We start from the raw sequence: 23,765 nt of genomic DNA, 5'->3' as shown, positions 1-23,765 counted from the left end.
TAGTAAGTACATAGAGATAGAGAGTCATTGTGAGAATCAACTAAATTGAGTCTTTTCTGTCAAACAGTTAGTAAAGCATGAGAGTCTTCATTTCAGATTCATGGGTTTGAACCTCTTTCTCTCCCCCTCCCCCAATATCGACACCATGGAACATTTCTGTCATTGTGTGGATATTAGCTAATGTCCCTAGTTGTCTATGTGCTCAGTGGCACGTCATCTGGCTGTAAAGTTCCTGCCTTTAAGCAGAGAACTGTTTGTTGTTGGATGTCCTAAACCCCAACTGCTAGTTTTAGGATACTCATTGCCCAGAGGAATCTCTGTTTCAAGGTCCCCTTGGCCCACAGGTTAATTATATGCTTGGTGCTACGGTTCCAAGCCAAACAGTCCTGTCAAGCCTCAGTTTCCCCAGAATGCTAGAAATTCCCACCTTAGGGAATCACCTCTTTGTCTTTGGATACACCAATCAAATTAAGTCTGGTGTCTATGCTCTCCAGTCATGTCTGTTCTTCCCCTATGCCCTCCCATAAACCTGGACCATTGCCAATCACAAAGACTGTGAACCCCAGCACCTCAACTCCCTCTTTAGAGCAAGGGGCAGCTTGCTCTCTAAAAGAGAGGGGTGTGTGTTGGCTGGCTTGACTTATGTCAGAGATACACACACACTCTTCTGCAGAAGTAAATTTGACCTTGCTCGTCAACGTTCATGTGTGTCTGACTTGTGATCAGATATTTCTAATCGTCATTGGGGAGATACAAATTTAAATGTCAATGAAATACCACTGCACAGCTCTGGAATGGCTATAATTTAAAAAGTGTTTGTTTTCTATAATACCCAGTGCTTTCAAGAATGGGACCTAACTGTAGCTCTCATATCCTTGGTGTGATATGAAAATAGGCCCTGCAGCATGCTAAGCATAGGCTCTACTGCTGAGCTAAACACCTAGTCCAGTTCAGGTACTTGGAAACCAGTTGAGGACTTCTCATCTAGTTAAACCAAGCCTACCATTGGAGCCAGCAATCCTATTTGTAGGTATTTATCTAAGTGAAATGAAAATGTGTTCACACACAAAAATTTTTATGTGACTGTTTTAGAGTGGAGTTATTAATGACAGCCTCAACTGGAAAAAAAAAAATCAAACGTTCCTTAACTGGGACAGGCTAAACAACTGTGGGACATGCATTCAATGACAGAGCAATCAACAAGGGGAGGGGAGGGGGAGGGGAAGAGAAAAGTCTCAAATACATTATGCTAAGTAACAGAAACCCAAAACAAAAGGTTATATATTATGTGATTCCATTTACACAATACTCTTCCAGAAAGAGAAAGAAAAAGAAAAAAGAAACTTCCAAGGACAGAAAACAGACCAATGGTGCCCAGGGGCTTGCCTTCTCGCGATTTTCTAGCGGGGCTCATTGCACCTGGTTGAATATCAACATCTTGAGAAGACTGTCGGGAATAATTTTAAAAAGTGTAGTATGACCACAATGCAGTACACAAGTCCTTTACCGCTCCCCTCCCCCACCCTCACCCCCCATCATCCTCCATCCAGAAAAAGGCCTAATGAAATTTTAGGTGGCAATGGAGCAACTGAACACTGGGCAAAACACAGTGGCACTTCCCAGGATGGCTGGGCAAGTGTCCCCTTTCTTGTGCCCACGGTTTTAGCAGCTGTGAAATGTGGGTCGCTGTGTGGAAGAGGGGGCGGCCGCCGCCCGGGGGTCTCTCCTCGGCGCTGCGGGCCGGGCGGGCGGCCGAGCGCGGCGCGTGTGGCGGGAGCCGCGGTGACACGGACGCGGGCCGGGGGCGGCGCGCGGGGCTGGCGGTGCGCGGGCGGGCCTGCCGCGGTGCTCGCGCGGCTCCCGGGGAAGGCAGCGGGCCCCATGGCGCGGCTGCGGGACGGCCTGCCCCGCCTGGTGGTGGCGATCCGGTCCCTGCTCTTCTGGTCCCTGGTCTACGGCTACTGCGGACTCTGCGCCTCCATCCACCTGCTCAAACTTTTGTGGAGCATCAGCAAGGGACCCGCGCGGACCTTCCGGCGGGTGGTCCGGGAAAACCCCCCCGCGTGCCTGAACGACCCCTCTCTGGGCACCCACTGCTACGTGCGGATCAAGGTGAGGGCCGGCGCGGGCCTGCGGGGACCGGAGGGAACGTGACGGCCGTGGGAGCGAGGGCGCGGGGCCGATCCCTCCATGACGCTCGGCTCAGCGTCCCCTAGCGTTCCCGGGCACGCGGTGGGGACCCGGGAGACGCCTGGGGGAGGCAAGGGACGGGTCAAGCTTGTGTCTTTATGTTCTTTGCATATCCTGTTTGTGTGTGTGTGTGTGTGTGTGTGTGTGTGTGTGTGAGAGAGAGAGAGAGAGAGAGAGAGAGAGAGAGAGAGAGAGAGACAGACAGACAGAGAGACAGAACACAGCAATCCGTTTTGCAAGCGCTTTAGGCGGTTTCTGAAGCGGGATTTCTCTAATCAGGGTCCTCGTGCACTGCTTTCCCCTCCTCCCCCTGCCAAATCAACCCAGAATATTCTGCTCCCTTTCTTACTGTCGACTGTGAGGGGAAGCTGTCCCTTGTCACCTTTTTGCCCTTTAGAGCTCAGCTGGGCTGTAGGGAATTGCTCCTGGTGATAACCCATGGTCTCAGGAGTTCGTACTTGCCCCAGTTTTGAGATTGAAAGTGAGTAGAGTAAGACCTTAGAAATCCGGAGTTTCTTCTGACCACAGATGACCTAGGCAGCATGAAACAAGAATAAATGAAGTGCGTTTGTGAGGGGAGCAGACTTTCTAAATCAGGGACCAAAGGAAGAAAAATTAAATGTCAGCCATACATGAAGACTATTTAATTGGCCGAGCTTGTCCCAAGCTTTCTCACCAGTCCACAGATGCTCTATTTCCTGAGACTCCGTGCGGGGAAGGGAAATAGCTTCAGTGATACACCCTAAGGACCTTTCAAAACCAGCACCCTATGGGAAGTCCTGATTTCCTATTAGGAGCTAAATTGCCCAGTGGTTGGACTTCAGAAGGACATTCAGGAGTTTAACCTGGAATTGACATAAGAATAATCAAGTGAATCAATATTTGCCAAAAATTACAAAATGTCCCAAACCAAATTAACTTAGAACCTAATATAATTATTACAATTACTGCAGTGACACACACATTCAGTTAATTAAATCCAGTCCAGTGCATTTCATCCTCCAAAACTCAGGAGGAGGAGGAGAAGGGGAAGAGAAAAGGGAACAAGAAGGGGAAGTAGTAGTAGTTATAGAACTTCTAGAAAGGGATTCTGCAGTTGAGGGGAAAGTCAAATTTGTTAACTCTGTCCAACCCTAGGTGTAAACGTAGCATATGTGTCACCTGAAATTGCTCATAAGATAATCCCCTCACTGGCTTTATAGAGCGTCCCTGAAGATGCGAACCAAAGCATGGGAAGAACACTGTCTCAAGAGTTAGGACAGATGGGAATTCGCCACCCTACTCCCAACCACTTTTTTTTTTTTCAGTGCTGGGGATGAACTCAGGGCCTTGTGCTTGTTAGGCAAGGGTGCTTCATCCCTAGTCTTCCAACCACCTTCCTTACTTAACATATTTGGGCCTAAATCTGTAAAGTGTTATGGTTGAATTAAATGACCTTTAAGACTCCTTCCACATCTGAAAAGCAAAACCCAGTGTCTCTGTTCAGTTTTTAGTTCTCATTTTCTTTCCTTCTTTCAGAATTTTAATTTTTCTTTCTTGCTGTCTTTTCCACTTTCCTCCTGTCTTCAGTTTGCTTTCTATTAGCTGCATTCTCTCATTCCCATTCCTTGGGCTGTCTTGTCTCCCACAGGCAGGGTAATGTCTTGAGCACTCAGGATATGCTGCTGTTAGACACACACACTGATGTGCAGAACAGGCAGCAAAGGTGAAACACTCAAAATAACGTGGGAAGGAGACACCTAAAAATAAGAGAAGGAGGTGTGAATTATGTAACTGATGGCACAGCTTTTGACAGGCAAGCCAAGAAAAGCACATGACTAAGAGGTAATCTTGGCAGGAATATAAATTCAGATCAGAATTATTTACATGTCCTGCAGAATTTGAGTGAGATGAAGTGTGACACATCAGCAAGATGACAGTTACAAATCGTGACATTGTTTCAGATGCTCCAAACATATAAACTGACCTTATAGTAGAACAAGACAGGAAGCGCCTAGGAAGGGAACGCCAACAAAAGTGAACCAGTTCATTCATTCTGTTGATAAGTCCTGGGCTTTTTCTTTTTGAAATGAATAATATTTACTTTATTTCTTGATGTTAAAATAATAAAGGCAAATTTTGTAATGAAATGGAAATGCTAAATGTACTGTTTTGCCATCAATGCCAAACATCACTAAAATTCCATGCCCTCCATTTTCAGGATTCAGGGTTACGATTTCACTATGTTGCTGCTGGAGAAAGAGGCAAGCCACTTATGCTGCTGCTTCATGGATTTCCAGAATTCTGGTAAACTTACCAACTAACTTTTGCATTAAAACTTGGCTTCTTGGCTTAGTCCATCTTGTGCTGGTATAACCGAATACCACAGAGGAGTAAATTTTCTCACAGTTCTGGAAGCTGGGAGGCTCAGGATCAAGGCACTTGTGTCTGGTGTGGGTTGTCCGTGTCATCACGTGGTGGGTGTGGAAGGGCAAAAAGGCAAAGGAGGCAAACTCATCCTTAGACAATGGCATTAGGCCCCACCTCTTCCCACTATTACAATAGCATTCTACATGAGTTTTGGAGGGCACAAAAGTTCCAACCACGGCACTTACAGAATCTTTTTCTTATAATGACTTTTGACAGCCCTTACTCTATGATCATTTGCCCAGAGGTAGCATTCCTGATTTGTCCAAATCACAGCAATGGTTTTCTTCTTACTCTAAAGAAGCCCACATGCAACCATTCTAAATTTTTTTGAAGATTACAAAAAAAAGTAGCTTTTAATCTTTCAAATATTTGAAATAAGGATTAAATAGTTTCTATAAAGTGCTAACAGTTTCTTTGTTACTACGGACAAAGTACAACACTGGGGTGGGCAAGGAGATTGTGAACAAAACAAAGGCTCGGGGTGCTTGTTATCAGGAAGGTTTTAGAGAAGCTTGGGATAGAGGGAAGGCAGAAAGAAGACTCCAGGAAACTTAATATAAACTGTTTCCTGTGCACATAGCTATAGGCTCATATGAATGCAAGATAAATTAAGGAACTAAACGTTTCAGGTTATGAGGAAAACCTAAAACTAAAACTACAGTTTACTTATCTTAGTCTATTTTTGCTATTATTATAAACTACCTGAGATTAGATAATTTGCAAAGAACAGAAATATATTTCCCACAGCTTTTGAGGCCAGGAAGTTCAGATCAAGGTCATAGTAGGCTTGGTGTCTGCTGAGGGCCAAGTCTCTGCTTCCAAGATTGTGCCTGATTGCTGTGTCCTCCAAAGGGACCAAATACTGTGTCCTCACATGGTGGAAGGGTAGAAAGACAAAAACAGCCTAGCTAGTTCCCTCCAGCCCTTTTATAAAGTTGCTAATACCGTATATGACAGCTCTGCCCTCATGACTTTATCACTCCCTAAAGACACCTAAGTACTATCACCTTGGCAAATATGTTTGAATATATGAATTTTGGGGTACATATTCAGACCACAGCAGTTACCTAGGAGGAAATTTTCTATTCTTCATTAACCCCACAGGGTCAAATAAAGACAAAAGTAATACCTGATTAAACCTTAAAAAATGAACATCTTTAAAAGAGATAGTGAAAATAGTGGTTAAAAAAAGACTAGTTTTGGTGACAGAGGGCCATGATCTTCAGATGATTTGTGAATTAAATCGGTCAAAAATGGATGAAAAAAATCCATATTCTCTGAGTTGGCTCAACGGTAGAGTATCTGGTGTCTTTTGATCTAGGACAATATTCTGTGCCCAACCTCCCTCTCACTATCTCATGATTCCTGGAATATCACCATTAAAATTTTTTCACCTCCTTTAGAATTTTTAAGGATTTTGTCTTGAATTAAGATACATATAGCTCTGAAAGGAATATTATTACTTTTAGGCAATTTAGTTAAATGCCTTATCAATAAAAGGGACTTCGTGAACAAATGCATTGAGGATGCTAGTATAAACTAGGAAGTATTAGCCATTGAAGAAAGGAATGGATAGAAAAGACCCATTTACCTCAAAATTTTTCTAGAGCAAAAAAACCTGTGGGTGCCTTTTCCTGAGGCAACTTTTCTTTCATGAAGATTTTTCCCCCTCAAATTTAACTGCATGAATAAACATAAGTCACTTTCATCTGCTCTTCCATCTGGAGACAGCCTAATTAGGTGGTAGAAAAGCTGCCTCGTGCAATTCAAACATACGTGTGGGCACTCATGACATGGCTGGCTCACATCACAGTAAAATGTTACTCTGAAGCATTAGTCAAAATGTCCAAGAGGAACATGGGCAGAAAATTCCAGCTTACCCACTTGATTGCAGGACCCTGAACAATCATTCATAAAAGACTTGCAGAGATATTGTGAGGATGGAGTTAAAACATGAAAGGACTTTTCCAAGACCCCAACAAACACTCAAAAGATGTTCCTTCTTTTCATTCACTCAGTGTGGTGATCCAGAATCCCCTAATGCTAGTGATCACAGCTAACATTTACTGAGCACTCACCATGTCCCAGGTAGATGAGAACATATCTATCCTTCCAAATTGTCAGTACCAGGAAATAAGATGCCCTTAATTCTTGCAATTCACAGCCAACATCTGCTGCTTGTTCTCAGACTGTAGGCATGATGGTAATCTGATAATACACATGGATTTTTAACCCTTCAAATTTCACCCTTATATGAACATTCAACAGGGTAGTAAAAAGTTAGCAAACAAAACAGGAACACCTTTAACATTTTAAGTCATCATTACAAATAGAACTTATTTATTTAGAATGGGGTGGTTGATATTTACACCAGTGAAAGTCCATGCTCTTTTTCCTCCTGGAATTTTTTTTACCTGCTTACACGGGCAGCAATCTTTGGGAAGATAAAAATGATTCTGCAAGGACCTCAACTATTTGATAACTATTTCAAGAAGCCCCAGAAAATGGCAGTGGCAATCATTTAAGCCAGGGAGGTAGATGCTCTTGGAGATACTTTTTTGCATTTTTGTTATAGCACTGTTCAATTATTTACTCCTCACAAGAGCCCTGTTGCAAAATAGAAATGCCTGGTGATTTTTGGGCATGTCCTAGAATCTTCTTTGGACAGGACACTGAGAAGGGGCCCAGCACTGGCCTCTGGACATTAGCTCATTTGCTCTAGTAATCAAGTCTGGAATGTGTCGAAAAGAATCTCATTGCTGTGAGGGACAGTTTAGTTTTCAAAACGCTACTAGGAATATTTTCACTCCGAAGATCTATGGATTAGAAATATATACACATCATAGATGGGAACAACTTGCCTCTATTCATCTGGTTCACCATATGTCACTCTTGATATAATTTCAATCAACAATAAACCCAGATAGATCAGTTACTCAAATAGACCATCTTGAATTCAATGAACTCTGCTGGCCCTTAATCTGAAAGCCGCCTATTGTTCAGGGAAAGAAACCACATGGAAACTACTGGTAATAAAATACCTCTTTTTAAGTATGTCATATTCTAGACCAAGACTGCTCATTTGTCCTTCCTTCTGAACAAAATACCATTATTACTCTCTTCAGTATACCTAGTGGATTCCACTCAAGTGCCATTCCTCTATCAATTAAGTTTTGTTTAAATACACATAAGTTATAAGCTTGTTTGTGAATCTGGTAAGTCAGAAATATTTGATACATGAAAACAAAATAGTCATAAATTGGTAATATGTATGAAAGTGCTTTTTAAACAGAGAAGCAATACTCTCTCTACAACTAAATTAGAAATAAGGGCAAAATAGTTTCTGCTGGGTCTTGGGGGGGGGTGAGGGAGGGGGCGGAGTGGGTGGTAAGGGAGGGGGTGTTGGCAGGGGGGAGAAATGAACCAAGCCTTGTATGCACATATGAATAATAAAAGAAAAAGGAAAAAAAATAAATTAACAGAGAAGCATCATATAAATGTAATGTATATCTACATTTATCATTACCTGAGAATAACTGTTGAGAAATGGTGATGTTTAATGCATACTATTACTTGGTACACAAAAACAATAAAATTGTATCTACTTTCTTACAATCAAAAAAAAATCGTCGAAGAAGATGCACATCTGTGAGAACTTTAGCTAAATTAGCCCCTGATGATGTCATTTGTCAAAGGATGGCTTTTCTCTCCCTCTCTGTCTCAATTTGCATCTCTTTTAAAAATATTTTGAGCCAACCCAGGCAATTTCTGTGAATCACTTTCATCCCAGCTGTATTGAATGCCTGTGTCATCACTCAAGCATTCTTCATGCATACAGCTGAGCACAGAGGCCAGTGACCCAGGCCTTCCTCTGTAGTGAAGACAAAGGATGCTTTGCATCCCAAAGTGGCTGGTCTGGTAAAGTCAGAAACTCACCTTATGTTAAGAATAATGCCTGAGAAAAGAGGCTGTTCCCGCCCTCAAGTTGACTCTGCTATTATCTAAAGCAACCCCCCCCCAAAAAGAGCAATGTGCATGAAAATAGTTTGGTTATTTATAGTATTTTCAGGGTTACTGCTTTTGTAGTTGTGTTCCAGTACCAAGGGGGTTGTTTTATTCATATGGATGACACGCTCATCAGTCTATCACCTGGGTAACTTCCCTTCCAGTTTAGGGAGAACGTGTGAACCAACTGTGTTATTATTTATGAATTCCAAGAAGAAGACCTTTAAAAATTCTTCTGTAATTTATTAAAATACAGTTACCTTATTTCTTATAATTGTTTAAGATATTGTCTGACTGTACTAATTGGTAACAACAATAGTTGCATTTTTTTAAAGAAATTTAAATTATTCATAACATAAGACATGCAGGTTTCATGTTTACATGATCTCTTAATATAACTTTAAATGTGAAATGTTGCAGAATTGTGTACACTGAAGTCAAATTTCTACCTTGAAATTTCTAAATGAATTATAAGTGAAGATACCAGTATTTATGATATTAAAATAATACATAGTTTAATGGAAATTGAATATAAATTTCCATACAGGAATAGGAGACTTTTAACTGTCTTTATCCTAGCTTTGAACTGGGACAGAAGTCCCAGTGAACAACTGGCACTTCTAGCACTACCATCACTCAGTGTTCCATTGGTCTGTTGATTCACTTAGTAAGTATTAATCACATACAGACCACTTAGGGAGCTCACGATGAATGGAGGAGGCAGATATCAGCAGATCATTATATAACATGTGCCCAGTGCACTAAAAGTGTACATAACCAAGCTCAAGAGAACTAAAGGAACCACAGGCACCAGCCTGTGAAGGAGGCAGCCTAGGATGGCTCCTGGAAGAGGAGTCCCAGTGTGAGGAAGAGTTCACTGAGAAGTGAGGAACAGGGATCATGGATAACAGGGAAGCAGAGGAGAGGGCTGGTATTTCAGTCAAAGGAAACCATGTGAACAAAGCCAGGAGAATCAAACATGATACCCATGTGCATTTATGAGAGCAGCCTCATGCTGCCACATACATGGACCTCTTTGGCTAGCCTATCTGGGATTGAATTCCAGATCTCCTGTTTGCTAACTCTGTGACCTTCAGTACTTCAGTGGGCCTTGCTGTGCCTCTGATTCTTCATCTGTAAAGTGGAGATAATAACACTTACTTTATAGCATTGTTTTGAAGATCAATGCTACCATCTGTGAAGCACTAGAATTAGACCTGGCTAGTAAGAATGATGTAGATGTCAGCTCTTTTTATTATAATGCAAGTGACACAGTGAAAAAGTAAGCAGGCTAGACTGAGCAATCAAATCTTGAAAGTTTGAAAGCCAGGTATGGTGGTACATACCTGTAATCCCAGCACTTGGGAGGCTGTGGCAGAAAGATTGCAAGTTCCAGGCCAGCTTGAGCTACATAGAGAGACCTTGTCTAAAACAGTTTTTTTTCTGAAGGTTTGGTTTGCCAGGATAATGTGTTTTGGCTTCAGTTCTGAGTAATAGAGAGTCAGACAAGATTTTAAGCAGGAACATGACATAAGAGAGTATATGTTTTGGCATATTCTGGTTTTGTTGAAGATAGAGGTGAGGGGAGTGAAATGGACACAGAGATACTAAGAGGCTGCTGCATTCACAGAGGCCTGGATTAAGGTGACCACAGCAGGATGGATGGAGTGATTGCATAAATAAATACTTACAGTTAAATCTGCAGAACTTTATTCGTCAGGATGAGGGATTCTAGAAAGGGAAGAATTAGGCTTGAGTTACAAAAACATTTAAAAAAAAAAGCAATTCAAAGCTGTAAGTAAAGCTAATGAGAAAATAATAAAATCATAGGAACTGACAGATGAGAGTCTTTGAGGAAACTGCTCCATTTGTTTGTTACAACCCAGAGACAAGATTACTATGACCCTGCCAAAAAACACAGTTTGTTAACATTTCCAAATTCAATCAATGGCAATGTTTTTGCAGATTTTCATAAATCATAAACTTGTAGAAGACCAGGGATTCTGTATCCACTCAGAATTGCAAACACGTGTCTGCCCAGTCCCATACCTACCTGTTTATATCGAGTGATTGCTTGTTGTATCCATCCTGTGCTTTCTGCCACTTCACACTGCAGTCCCCTTGTCACTGCTGGCCTATAATCATGCATCTTGGGTTTGCTTGTCTTTTGCACTTCAAAAGTATTTTCAGACACTAGTCTCCTACTTGGTTTGTGTGGAAAATTTTATACCATGGTTTTATGAACAGATGTGCATGCAGATGATTTTTTTAATGTGTATTTTGAGTTCTATAACATAATGAGTCACTTTGAAAAGCCTGTAACTGCCAAGATGCCCCAGCACTGACGAATGGATTAAGAAAATGTGGTATCTATACACAATGGAATTTTATGCAGCCATGAAGAAGAACGAAATGTTATCATTCGCTGGTAAATGGATGGAATTGGAGAACATCATTCTGAGTGAGGTTAGCCTGGCTCAAAAGACCAAAAATCGTATGTTCTCCCTCATATGTGGACATTAGATCAAGGGCAAACACAACAAGGGGATTGGACTATGAGCACATGATAAAAGCGAGAGCACACAAGGGAGGGGTGAGGATAGGTAAGACACCTAAAAAACTAGCTAGCATTTGTTGCCCTTAACGCAGAGAAACTAAAGCAGATACCTCAAAGCAACTGAGGCCAATAGGAAAAGGGGAACAGGTACTAGAGAAAAGGTTAGATCAAAAAGAATTAACCTAGAAGGTAACACCCACGCACAGGAAATCAATGTGAGTCAATGCCCTGTATAGCTATCCTTATCTCAACCAGCAAAAACCCTTGTTCCTTCCTGTTATTGCTTATACTCTCTCTACAACAAAATTAGAGATAAGGACAAAATAGTTTCTGCTGGGTATTGAGGGAGGGAGCGGGAGGGGGTAGAGTGGGTGGTAAGGGAGGGGGTGGGGGCAGGGGGGAGAAATGAACCAAGCCTTGTATGCACATATGAATAATAAAAGAAAAATGAAAAAAAAAAAAAAAAAAAAGAAAAGCCTGTAACCTTTTTTTTTTTTTTTTGCCAGTTAGCTATCCAAAATAACTTTGCTACTTCAGAAAGAAAATCTCCTGGATCTCTTTATTTTCAGTTAACACTGTGGTTCTCTGATTGGGTACAGGAAGTCTCCAGGGCTGGTCAGTGCTGGTTCCATTTTGGTTAAGTGTTTGTAATATCATTCGTGTGTGTGTGTGTGTGTGTGTGTGTGTGTGTGTGTGTGTATGTGTGTGTGTGTGTGTGTGTGTGTGTGTGTGTGTGATGCTGGGGTTTGAACTCAGAACCTCATGCTTGGTAGGCAGGCATGCTACCACTCTACCACTCTCGAATATCACTCTTGCATATACTATGGTTTTCAGTCTTCTCCACAGAATTCACTTTTGCAAGTAGAGGTTTATCTTAAATGGTTGTTCTATATTGGATTCTTTCGGTGACAGTCTTTGTTTAAATCTCCAGACATTTTTTTTAATCTATAAGTAAGTTATTATTACTAAAAACATTGATCCTTATTTGACAGTGGGGTAAAGTGAGTAAAATCTACTTTGCAGGGAAATAAATTTTTATTTAGTAAATGTTTCTAGTTAAAGAATCAAATGGTTCTGTAAGACAAAAGTGTTCTGTTTATATTACTATGACAAAGATCCTGGGCCAGATGAGCACTCAGATTTTCTGGTAAAACTCTCAAACCTATCTTCCTTCTGATTATTTAAAAACTTTATAATCTGTTTATTCTGTGTAGAAATTCAGGCTGCAAAATACTAACTGCTCTTAGTACACATTCCCTTGTGTAAGCATCATTTAAGAAAAGCTTAGAACACTTATTTATTAAGTATGTATTATATATGTTATATAGAAATATATAAATTTTAGTATCTGACATTTTGTAGTTTCTGTACATACTGGTCCTTTGCTGTCTCCCACTTGAGCTGGTAAAAAGAAAATAATTCTAGTGGAGATTGTCAGTGCTCCTTCTAACATGGTTCTTTTTCTTGTTGTGATATGTAACTATACAACCTTTTCCAAAATAAGGAATGTCTTACAACTTTCTACTTAGGAAATCTTTAATGTTACTGTTTTTTATTTGTTTGGTCACTATACTGACCAAACTGGGCTTCAACTCCTGAACTGAAGCCATCCTGCATCAGCCTTCCACGTAGCTGAGATTCCAGGCATACACTATCACACTTGGCTAATGTTACTCTTTGAATTAGTTAGTTGGGTATTTTTAATGTTTCTTTTTCTCTGCAGGTATTCTTGGCGTCACCAACTGAGAGAATTTAAAAGTGAATATCGAGTTGTAGCACTGGATTTGAGAGGCTATGGAGAGACAGATGCACCCATGCATCGGGACGATTATAGATTGGACTGCCTAATTACAGATATAAAGGATGTTTTAGACTCCTTAGGTGGGTTTGTTTATTCTTTCACAACTTGTGAATTGACTTCTCTTCTTGGGAGGATGCATTTTCCACCTACCTGAGCTGTTATCAGGATCCCATCCTCCTAGTTGTTGCTGTACAGCCCAAACACTGTACAGGAAATTTAATATAATGCATCTCAAGTGTCCAGCCTGGAATGACTTTCCAAACTTAAAAATAGATCTTTCTTCTCTTCCTTTGGAGGATTAAGAGGAGGAGGCTGCATTCTGACAGGAAAAAAATAAGACTAATATATACAGTTTATTATTTTCAGAACTAAGTATTGAATTATTTGATTCTTGAACTCAGAAGACTTATTTCTTCAGAGTCCACACCTAAATATTAATTTAAAAATGTTGTGAGATGCAGAAGTACTTGCACCATCTCTCCTGTACTGCAGCTACAATAATACTGTGTAAGAAACTTCCCCACACTCAGGGACCTGCAGGCGTAATCATTTAGCCCTATGCCCTGGCTTGGCAGGCCAACTGTGGGCGGGTCCCTCAGGGTCTTTGCCTTAGGCTGAAGGTCCTCATAGAACTGGCTTCTCACTGGGAGTTGGGCTGGAGCTCAGCTAAAGGGGATGGGGTGCGGGGTTCTTCTCCTGGCAAAGCAAAAGGGGCAAGAGGCTGAGCCCACCTACACACGCATATTTCAAGTCAAGTCATACAGCCACCAAGAGACCAGAGCAAATCACATGGCAAGTCTACCATCAAAGGAGCCGCAAACTGTATGTCTTCCCAGGCAGTTAGGAGGGGGCAAGAGTAAATTGTTTTTATTTATTTATTTGGGTTTTTTTTTGGGGGGGGGATAGGGTCTAGCTGTGTAGTCCAGGCTATCCTTGAACTCACAACTCATAATCCTCCTGCCTTTGCCTCCCAAGTTCTGGAATTACAGGTGTGTACCACCATGCCTGGCCTAGGAGTAAATATTTTTTAATGGTAATCTAATCTACTACACCCCTTTTGAGTAAAGCCCTTTTGTTACCATCAATATGTTAATAAAACAACAGAGGAAGAAACACCATGCAATCAAAGACCTTTCCCATAATGATCTAATGAGTGCATAGATCATGCTGACATTACTAGAGAAGAAAAAGTGGATGGGGTCTGAGGTGTCAACATGCAGAGCTGCTTTGAGTGTAATTACAGAAAATAGACAAGGTGCTCATTTCAAACACCTGTTTCATTCCAATTTTGCAATAATTCAGTCAGACCAGGATTAAATTCATCATCATAAATTTTCTAGGCAAACCAATAGTATAAACAAGAGTGTGTGTGTGTGTGTGTGTGTGTGTGTGTGTTGTGATAGGAATGATGAGAAATACTTGAAAGAATTAAGTAACTTAAATATTCCAGGAATAAATTATAAATGAATCTTAGCTATCTGTACAGGGAAATCCTGTAGGAATCTCTATTAATATTTTCAACCTAATTTAAATGATCATAATGATTATATGAAACGAGACTTGTACAGCCACGTGTTCCCTAAGGATAGGGCACATTCTGACAAATGCATCGCTAGGCAATTTCTCCTTGTGTAACTCATAGCATGTATTTACTAAACCTAGATGGCCACTCAGCGTGGCCTCTTGATGCAGCCGAGAGACCTAGCAAGCTTGAACTGTATGAGGCTGCTGCCAGTGGAACACAGCATATGTTTTACAATAAAAGGTTTTTGTAATTGCAAAGAGAGTAATAAATAACAAAAGACATATTAACTATATAAGCCAGTAACATCGTCATGCATCATTATCAGATATTACATACTGTACACAATTGTGTCACACTTTTATATGATGGCAGGGCAGTAGGTTTGTTTACACCAGCATTACTGCAAACACAGGAGAACTTGACCGTGTTACATTAGCACAGCTATGCCACCAAGCCAAGAGGACTTTTTAAATCTCCACTGTAAGCTTATGCCACCACTGTCATATGTGCAGTCCACCATTGATGGAAATGTCGCTGTGTGGTGCACAGCTGCATTAGTTGGTGCTGTGTTTAACACTTTTTACCAATTCTGTTTGACTTCACACTTTCAAGTGAATGACTGTTTGTGACACTGGATTTTGTGACATTAGGGAGAAAATAGTTACTTCCTAGAAATAAAGATTTATGTATTGGACATAATAGGATTCAATTATGGATCCTATTAAGTAGTGATTTCTCAGCATTCAAAAACTACCCCAAATATCATTGTTTATAACCTAATTGTGGTCCATAAAACCAGAGCTGAGCTGGCTATTGCAGACTTTTAAAATGTAGATTCCCAGGAGAGATTCTGAATCTGTAAGTCTAGCATAAATTTTCTGAAAAGCTACCTAGGTGACCCAGATATACAGGCAAGTTTTGGAACCACTGAACTCAATATATCTTTAAAAGTGCATAATTTGTTGAGCTCATGAGGTAGGTTAGTGGGAATCAGTAGTTTCAGAAGTGCAACTGCTTTCTGCTTCTCTTCAATGTCAACATGCTTTTCTCCGTCACAGGGTACAGCAAATGTGTTCTGATTGGCCATGACTGGGGGGGCATGATTGCCTGGCTGATCGCCATCTGTTATCCTGAAATGGTAATGAAGCTTATCGCTATTAATTTCCCTCATCCAAGCGTGTTTACAGGTGAGTTTAAATTTTCATGAAAAAATCTCTGCTGATGTGACAATTCATTTTGTCACTATCATTTTGGATTTAAAGCAGCAAAATTTGGTTAACATAATCATTCTAGCTCTTTTTGCATTAGTTATTTTTGAGATAATCAGCCTGGACTATGATCCTCCTATTTATGCTTCACCGCATAGCTGGAATGACAGACACGCATCACTGTGCCTAGCCATTGGTTGAGATGAGGTCTCACAAACTCTTTGCCCTGGCCAGTCTCAAACCACTGTCCTCTGGATCTCAGCCTCCCAAGTAGCTAGGATCACAGGCATGAGCCATCATCCCCAGCCAGGTAGTTTTTTGAGACAAGATCTTGCCCCGTATCCCAGTGTAGTCTTGAACTCACTTTGTTGCCCAGGGCAGCTTCAAACTTGCAATACTTCCACTTCAGCCCCCTGAGTTCTGGGATTACAGGCATGAATCACAATGCCCAGCTTTTTAAAAAGTTTTTTTCCTTTTTTTTTCTTTTATTTATATGTGCATACAATGTTTGGGTCATTTCTCCCCCTTCCCCAACCCCCGCCATTACCCCCCCACCCCCTCCCTCTCCATTCCTACCCCCTTGCTTCCAGGCAGAAACTATTTTGTCCTTATCTCTAATTTTGTTGAAGAGAGAATATAAGCAATAATAGGAAGGACCAAGGGTTTTTGCTAGTTGAGGTAAGGATAGCTATACAGGGAGTTGACTCACATTGATTTCCTGTGCATGTGTGAAACCTTCTAAGTTAATTCTTCTCGAACTTACCTTTTCTCTAGTTCCTGGTCCCCTTCTCCTATTGGCCTCAGTTACTTTAAAGTATCTGCTTTAGTTTCTCTGCGTTGAGGGCAACAAATGCTATCTAGTTTTTTAGGTGTCTTACCTATCCTCACCCCTCCCTTGTGTGCTCTCGCTTTTATCATGTGATCAAAGTCCAATCCCATTGTTGTGTTTGTCCTTGATCTAATGTCCGCATATGAGGGAAAACATATGATTTTTGTTCTTTTGGGCCAGGCTAACCTCACTCAGAATGATGTTCTCCAATTCCATCCATTTACCAGTGAATGATAACATTTCGTTCTTCTTCATGGCTGCATAAAATTCCATTGTGTATAAATACCACATTTTCTTAATCCATTCGTCAGTGGTGGGGCATCTTGGCTGTTTCCATAACTTGACTATTGTGAATAGCGCTGCAATAAATATGGGTGTGCAGGTGCCTCTGGAGTAACCTGAGTCACATTCTTTTGGGAATATCCCCAAGAGTGGTATTGCTGAATCATATGGTAGATCAATGTTTAGCTTTTTAAGTAACCTCCAAATTTTTTTCCAGAGTGGTTGTCCTAGTTTACATTCCTACCAGCAATGTAAGAGGGTTCCTTTTTCCCCACATCCTCGCCAACACCTGTTGTTGGTGGTGTTGCTGATGATGGCTATTCTAACAGGGGTGAGGTGGAATCTTAGTGTGGTTTTAATTTGCATTTCCTTTATTGCTAAAGATGGTGAGCATTTTTTCATGTGTTTTTTGGCCATTTGAATTTCTTCTTTTGAGAAAGTTCTGTTTAGTTCACTTGCCCATTTCTTTATTGGTTCATTAGTTTTGGGAGAATTTAGTTTTTTGAGTTCCCTATATATTCTGGTTATCAGTCCTTTGTCTGATGTGTAGCTGGCAAATATTTTCTCCCACTCTGTGGGTGGTCTCTTCAGTTTAGAGACCATTTCTTTTGTTGAGCAGAAGCTCTTTAGTTTTATGAAGTCCCATTTATCTATGCTATCTCTTAGGTGCTGAGCTGCTGGGGTTCCATTGAGAAAGTTCTTGCCTATACCTATTAATTCCAAAGTATTTCCTACTCTTTCCTGTACCAGCTTTAGAGTTTGGGGTCTGATATTAAGATCCTTGATCCATTTTGAGTTAATATTGATATATGGTGATAAATATGGATCTAGTTTCAGTTTTTTGCAGACTGCCAACCAGTTTTCCCAGCAGTTTTTGTTGAAGAGGCTGTCTTTTCTTCACTGTATATTATTAGCACCTAGGTCAAAGATAAGTTGGTTATAGTTATGTGGCTTCATATCCGGGTCCTCTATTCTATTCCACTGGTCTACATGTCTGTTTTTGTGCCAGTACCATGCTGTTTTTATTGCTTTTGCTTTGTAATTTAGTTTGAAGTCGGATATCGTGGTACCTCCATCATTGTTCTTTTTACTGAGTATTGCCTTGGCTATTCGTGGCCTCTTGTGTTTCCATATAAATTTAACGGTAGATTTTTCAATCTCTTTAATGAATATCATTGGGATTTTGATGGGAATTGCATTAAACATGTAGATTACTTTTGGGAGTATAGACATTTTAACTATGTTGATTCTACCAATCCATGAGCATGGGAGATCTCTCCACTTTATATAGTCTTCCTCAATCTCTTTCTTCAGAAATTTATAGTTTTCCTTGTAGAGGTTGTTCACATCCTTTGTTAAGTTTACACCTAGGTTTTTGAATTTTTTTGAGGCTATTGTAAATGGAATTGTTTTCATATATTCTTTCTCAGTTTGTTCATTATTAGTGTATAGAAATGCTAATGATTTTTCTATGTTGATTTTATATCCTGCTACCTTGCTATAGCTGTTGATGGTGTCTAGGAGCTTTTGAGTAGAGTTTTTTGGGTCTTTAAGGTATAGGATCATATCATCTGCAAATAGGGATATTTTGACAGTTTCTTTACCTGTTTGTATTCCTTTTATTCCTTCTTCTTGTCTAATTGCTCTGGCTAGGAATTCCAATACTATGCTGAATAGGAGTGGAGATAGTGGGCATCCTTGTCTCGTTCCTGATTTGCTTCTGTTAATGTGGTTTATTACGTTTATTGATTTTTGTACGTTGAACCACCCCTGCATTCCTGGGATGAAGCCTGCTTGGTCATGGTGAGTAATCTTTTTGATGTGTTGTTGAATTCGGTTTGCCATTATTTTATCGAGGATTTTTGCATCAGTATTCATTAAGGAGATTTTCAAATTTATCTGAATATAGGTTCTCAAAGTAGTCTCTGATGATTTCCTGGACTTCAATGGTGTTTGTTGTTATCTGCCCTTTTGCATTCCTGATTCTACTAATTTGGGTTTTTTATCTCCTCATTTTAGTCAGGTTTGCCAGGGGTCTAGCAATCTTGTTTATTTTTTCAAAGAACCAACTTTTTGTTTCATTAATTCTTTGTATGGTTTTTGGTTTCTATTTCATTGATTTCAGCTCTTATTTTTATTATTTCTCTCCTCTATTTGTTTTGGGATTTGCTTGTTCTTGTTTTTTTAGGAGTTTGAGATGTATCATTAGGTCTTTGATTTGAGATCTTTCAGACTTTTTAATATATGCATTCGTGGCTATAAACTTTCCTCTCAGGACTGCCTTTGCTGTGTCCCATAGGTTCCGGTAGTTGTGTTTTCATTTTCATTGACTTCCAGGAACTTTTTAATTTCCTCTCTTATTTCATTAATGGCCCATTGTTCATTAAGCAATGAGTTATTCAGTTTCCAGCTGTTTGCATGTTTTTTGTCTTTATTTTTGTTGTTGAGTTCTAGTTTTATTGCATTGTGATCAGATAGTATGCACGGTATAATTTCTATTTTCTTATATTTGCTGAGGCTTGCTTTGTGTCCTTGGATATGATCTATTTTGGAGAAGGTTCCATGGGCTGCTGAGAATGTATATTGTGTAGAAGTTGGAAGAAATGTTCAGTAGACATCAACTAGGTCCATTTGATCTATGGTATAGTTTAGATCTAGGATTTCTTTATTGATTTTTTGTTTGGATGACCTATCTATAGATGATAATGGGGTGTTAAAGTCTCCCACCACTACTGTGTTGGAGTTAATATATGCTTTTAGGTCCTTCAGGGTGTGTTTGATAAAATTGGGTGTGTTGATATTGGGTGCATATAGGATGATAATTGTTATTTCCTTTTGGTCTGTTTCCCCTTTTATTAGTATGGAATGTCCTTCTTTATATCTTTTGATCAATGTAGGTTTGAAGTCTACTTTGTCAGAGATAAGTATTGCTACTCCTGCCTGTTTTCAGAGGCCATTGGCTTGGTAAATCTTCTTCCACCCTATCATCCTAAGCCTATGCTTATTTCTAATGGTGAGATGAGTCTCCTGTAAGCAACAAATTGTCAGGTCCTCCTTTTTAATCCAGTTCATCAAATGGTGCCTTTTGATGGGGGAATTAGTTCCATTAACACTAAGTGTTAGCACTGGTAAGTATGTGGTGATTCCTGTCATTTAGTTGTCTTAGTTGTTTGAAGGTTTGATTTTGTGAACCTAAATTGATGTTACTCTTTACTTTCTTGCTTTTTCTTTTCCTGTAGTTTGATACTACCTGCCTTTTCATGGTTATTTTGGGTTTCACTTTCTGTGTGCAGAATCCTTTGAAGAATCTTTTGTAGTAGTGGCTTTGTGGTCACATATTTAGTTTCTGCTTATCATGGAAGACTTTTATTGCTCCATCTATTTTGAATGATAGTTTTGCTAGGTAGAGTATCCTAGGGTTGAAGTTATTTTCATTCAGTGCCTGGAAGACCTCACCCCAAGCTCTTCTTGCTTTTAATGTTTCTGTTGAGAAGTCTGCTTTGATTTTGATGGGTTTACCTTTGTATGTTATTTGTTTTTTCTCTCTTACAGCCTTCAGTGTTCTTTCTTTAGTCTCTGTGCTTGTTGTTTTAATGATAACATGCCGTGGGTTAGTGCTATTTTAGTCAGCTCTGTTTGGTGTTCTGGAGGTCTCTTGTACCTGTATGGGCGTAGATTTCTCTAGATTTGGGAAATTTTCTGTAATTACTTTGTTGAATATATTACGCATTCCCTTTGCTTGCACCTCTTCTCCTTCTTCAATGCCCATGATTCTCAGGTTTGGTCTTTTGATGGAGTCAGTGAGTTCTTGCATTTTCTTTTCATAGGTCTTGAGTTGTTTAACTAATAGTTCTTTGGTTTTTCCTTTAATTACCATGTCATCTTGGAGTTCTGAGATTCTGTCTTCTGCTTGTTCTGTTCTGCTGGATTGGCCTTCCATGTGTTTTGCATTTCTGTTTCATTCTTTTTTCTGAGGTTTTCCATATCCTGAGTCCCTTCCTCTTTAACATTGTCTCTTTTCATCCTGAGTTCATTTATCTCTTTATTTATCGTGTTCTTTGTTTCACTTTGGTGTTTATACAGTGCTTCTATAGTTTCTTTTAGTTGTTCTTGTGCTTTCTCAAATTCTCTATTTTTGTTGTCTTGGAATTTCTTGAATGTCTCCTGTATGTTTTGCTTTATATATCCAGTATCATCTCTATAAAATTCTCATTGATTACTTCTAGGATTTCTTCTTTCAGAGTGTTCTTGTGGGCTTCATTGGGTTCTTTGGCATAGTTTATTTTCGTTTTATCGGAGTCTGGATCTGAGTATCTGTTTTCTTCATTTCCCTCTGGTTCCTATACTAATTTATTATTGGGGGGAAACTGGTTTCCCTCTTTTTTCCATCTTCCCATCATTGCCCTTGCTATTGTTACTCTTCCTATACTGTGTGTAATTCAGAATTGTCCAGCTTGTAATAATAACAGTGGTGATATCTAGAATGGAAGGGTGAGAGGAGAGGGAAAGCAAAGAAGGTAAAGAAAAAGGGAAAAATAAGCAACTAAAAAAAAACCCAAACAAACAACAAAAAAAAAGTGCCAAAGAAATAAACAGGAAGAGATAGTGTACAAATCAATGGTAATCTAAACAGGCATTAGAGAGACAGAGAGAGGATATTTTTTAAAAATCCCCTAGTTCAAATACAATAAACTTTCAGTCTTAATAATTTTGGTGTTAGTCCCTCAGCCTCCAATCCTGGAGATGGTGTCTCAGAAGTAGTTCTGTCATTGTCTCATCAAAGGGGAAAAAAACAAAACAAAAAACAAACAAAACAAAACAAAATATCCCAAGTTCAAATGCAGTACAGTTTCAGTTAGTCCTTCAGCATGTAGTTGTAGTTCAGTCATTCTCTCATCAAAGGAGCAAAAAAAAGTGTCTGGAGACAGCTTTGTGAATGTCTGAGGCTGCAGCTCACCTGCCACCTCCTGTCATCCAGCTGCTGTTGCAGGGTTTATTTATTGTAGATCTCAGGAATGAGCATTACATTCACCTAATCCCACAGGCTTTGTTTATTTAGAGTTCTCCTGGACACATGCCCCTTTTGTTTTCTCCAGTATACAGCTCTACCCACCTGTGCCACACTTTAAGCACGTTTGGAAGCCTTTTTCTCTCCAAGGTTGCTGGGTGGGTGCCACCACTCCTCCCTTCTCTGGCCAGCATGTTTATTTACAGTTCATGTGGGAAGTGACCCTTCCCCTCTACTCTGGTGGAGCTTTCCTCACAGAGCCACTTTTACAAGCTTTCCGCTCCAAGTTTGTTGGGCAGGGGCCGCCACTCCTGCCTTCTCTGGCCGGCTTGTTTATTTACAGTTCCGTGAGGGATTTCCCCTCCCCTGCTCTTTGGTGCTCAGGGCGCCCCACCCTCTTTGCTATGTGTCTTTTGTTTTTGTTATTGTTTATTACTCAGTTTGGTTTTTTTCCTCTTTTGTCCCTGGGTGGGGATCGGTCTGTCCAGGGGGCTATGCTGATCTGCCCCAGGGTTATTTGTGGGAGTACCACGTGCCACTTAGCTCACCTGGTGGTCTGCTTTTCTCGAGCCCTAAGGAGCTGGCATCTGGCGGCGCGGGAACCCTCCTGGTTTCTCCGTTTAACATGAGTGGGGATGCTATGTGCGGGCTGGGGGTGTGGAGGAGTCAAAGTTTTGCCTCTTCTCAGTGGTTTTTCCTGTGAGGTGTATCTCCAGCATCTCTCCAAGATTTTTCTTTAGGAAATACGCTCTCTGCTTCCTCCCTCTAGTCACCGTCTTGGAATCCTCCTTTTCTTTCTTGTACTGAGGGTCCAACCCAGGTCCTCATGGATAGTCAGCAAGCTCTCTACCACTGGAACACACTACTGAGCCCCCCCACTCTAATACCTTGGCTTCAACTTCCTGAAGAGCCTAAAAAACTAGTTCCCTGTTTGCTTGGATAATTTCACTCCTTTTTGGAAAATGTTTTACTGTTAGCGTGGAGAGAGATAAAGAGGGAAATGCAGTGACATTACTTTGAAAGTAATGAATCCCGAGAGACTAGAAACAAATTCTTTTGTCTGACTGCTTTGCTATTAGAAATAAAAGTATTCCTAAAAGCAGCAATTCTCAAATTTTTGGCCTCAGGATTTCTTTATACTCTTAAAATTATTAAAGGCCTAATGAGATCTTGTTTATATAGCTTATATCACTAACTGAATATTTAGGAAATTAAAATGGAAAATTTTTAAATATTTATTTATTTTAAAAAAATTTTATTTTTAATAAAAGCTAACTAGACTGCACAAAACTAACTATTAAGGCTGGCAGTGTGGCTCAGGTGGCAACGCACCTGCCTAGCAAGTATGAGACCCTAAGTTCAAACCCCAGCGCTGCCTCACAAAACAACAAAAAATAACTACTAACTATACTAACTAAACAGAATTTTAGTGAAAAGAATGTTATTTTTTACATTTTTTTTGCAAGTCTCTTTAATTTTTAGCTTAATACAAGGCAGCTTGCTTCTCATATCTGTTTCTGCATTCAATCTGTTGCAATATGTTGTTTGAATGGAAGTAGGTGAAGAAATCTGACTGCACACAGGTTAGTAATTGGAAAAGGCAGGAGTGTTTGAATAGTATTTTCCCATAACTGTGGATTTTGTTCCTTAATGCTACAGCAAACTCAAAAACTTGTGGTTTCTTAAAGGTTTGTAACAATGTAAATATCATATAAATGAACTTTTGTACTCTGTTACATTAAAACTCATTGGTCTCTATAGCACTTTGAATGAAGCTTTTATCTATGCATGATTTTCTGTCATCATGCATTGGAAGACATTGGTTTGCTAAATTATACAGATCTTGAATAAGTCAACACATTTCTTCAGATAATATTTTTTTAAATCACATTCACTAAGGCTGGGTCCAGTGGCATACTTCTGTAATTCCAGCTACTCAGGAGGCAGAAGT

At 40.0% G+C, this 23,765-nt stretch overlaps 1 protein-coding gene across 1 annotated transcript in view; it reads left to right on the top strand.

Moving 5' to 3' along the window:
- The first annotated feature begins 1,838 nt into the window (after nucleotides 1-1,838).
- The window catches only part of Ephx4 (epoxide hydrolase 4), a 36,375-nt gene continuing 14,448 nt past the window's right edge, over nucleotides 1,839-23,765 (top strand). Inside the window, exons 1-4 of the mRNA XM_074076493.1 lie at nucleotides 1,839-2,112; nucleotides 4,391-4,476; nucleotides 12,885-13,042; nucleotides 15,546-15,674. Coding sequence (XP_073932594.1) covers nucleotides 1,882-2,112; nucleotides 4,391-4,476; nucleotides 12,885-13,042; nucleotides 15,546-15,674 — 604 coding nt within the window. The 5' untranslated portion in view covers nucleotides 1,839-1,881. The remainder of the gene's footprint in view (nucleotides 2,113-4,390; nucleotides 4,477-12,884; nucleotides 13,043-15,545; nucleotides 15,675-23,765) is intronic.

The sequence above is a fragment of the Castor canadensis genome, chromosome 6, assembly GCF_047511655.1.
Source record: "Castor canadensis chromosome 6, mCasCan1.hap1v2, whole genome shotgun sequence".
NCBI classification, from domain to species: domain Eukaryota; kingdom Metazoa; phylum Chordata; class Mammalia; order Rodentia; family Castoridae; genus Castor; species Castor canadensis.
Note: the sequence above shows the minus strand (reverse complement) of the source record. Positions and strands in the feature narration are given on the sequence as shown.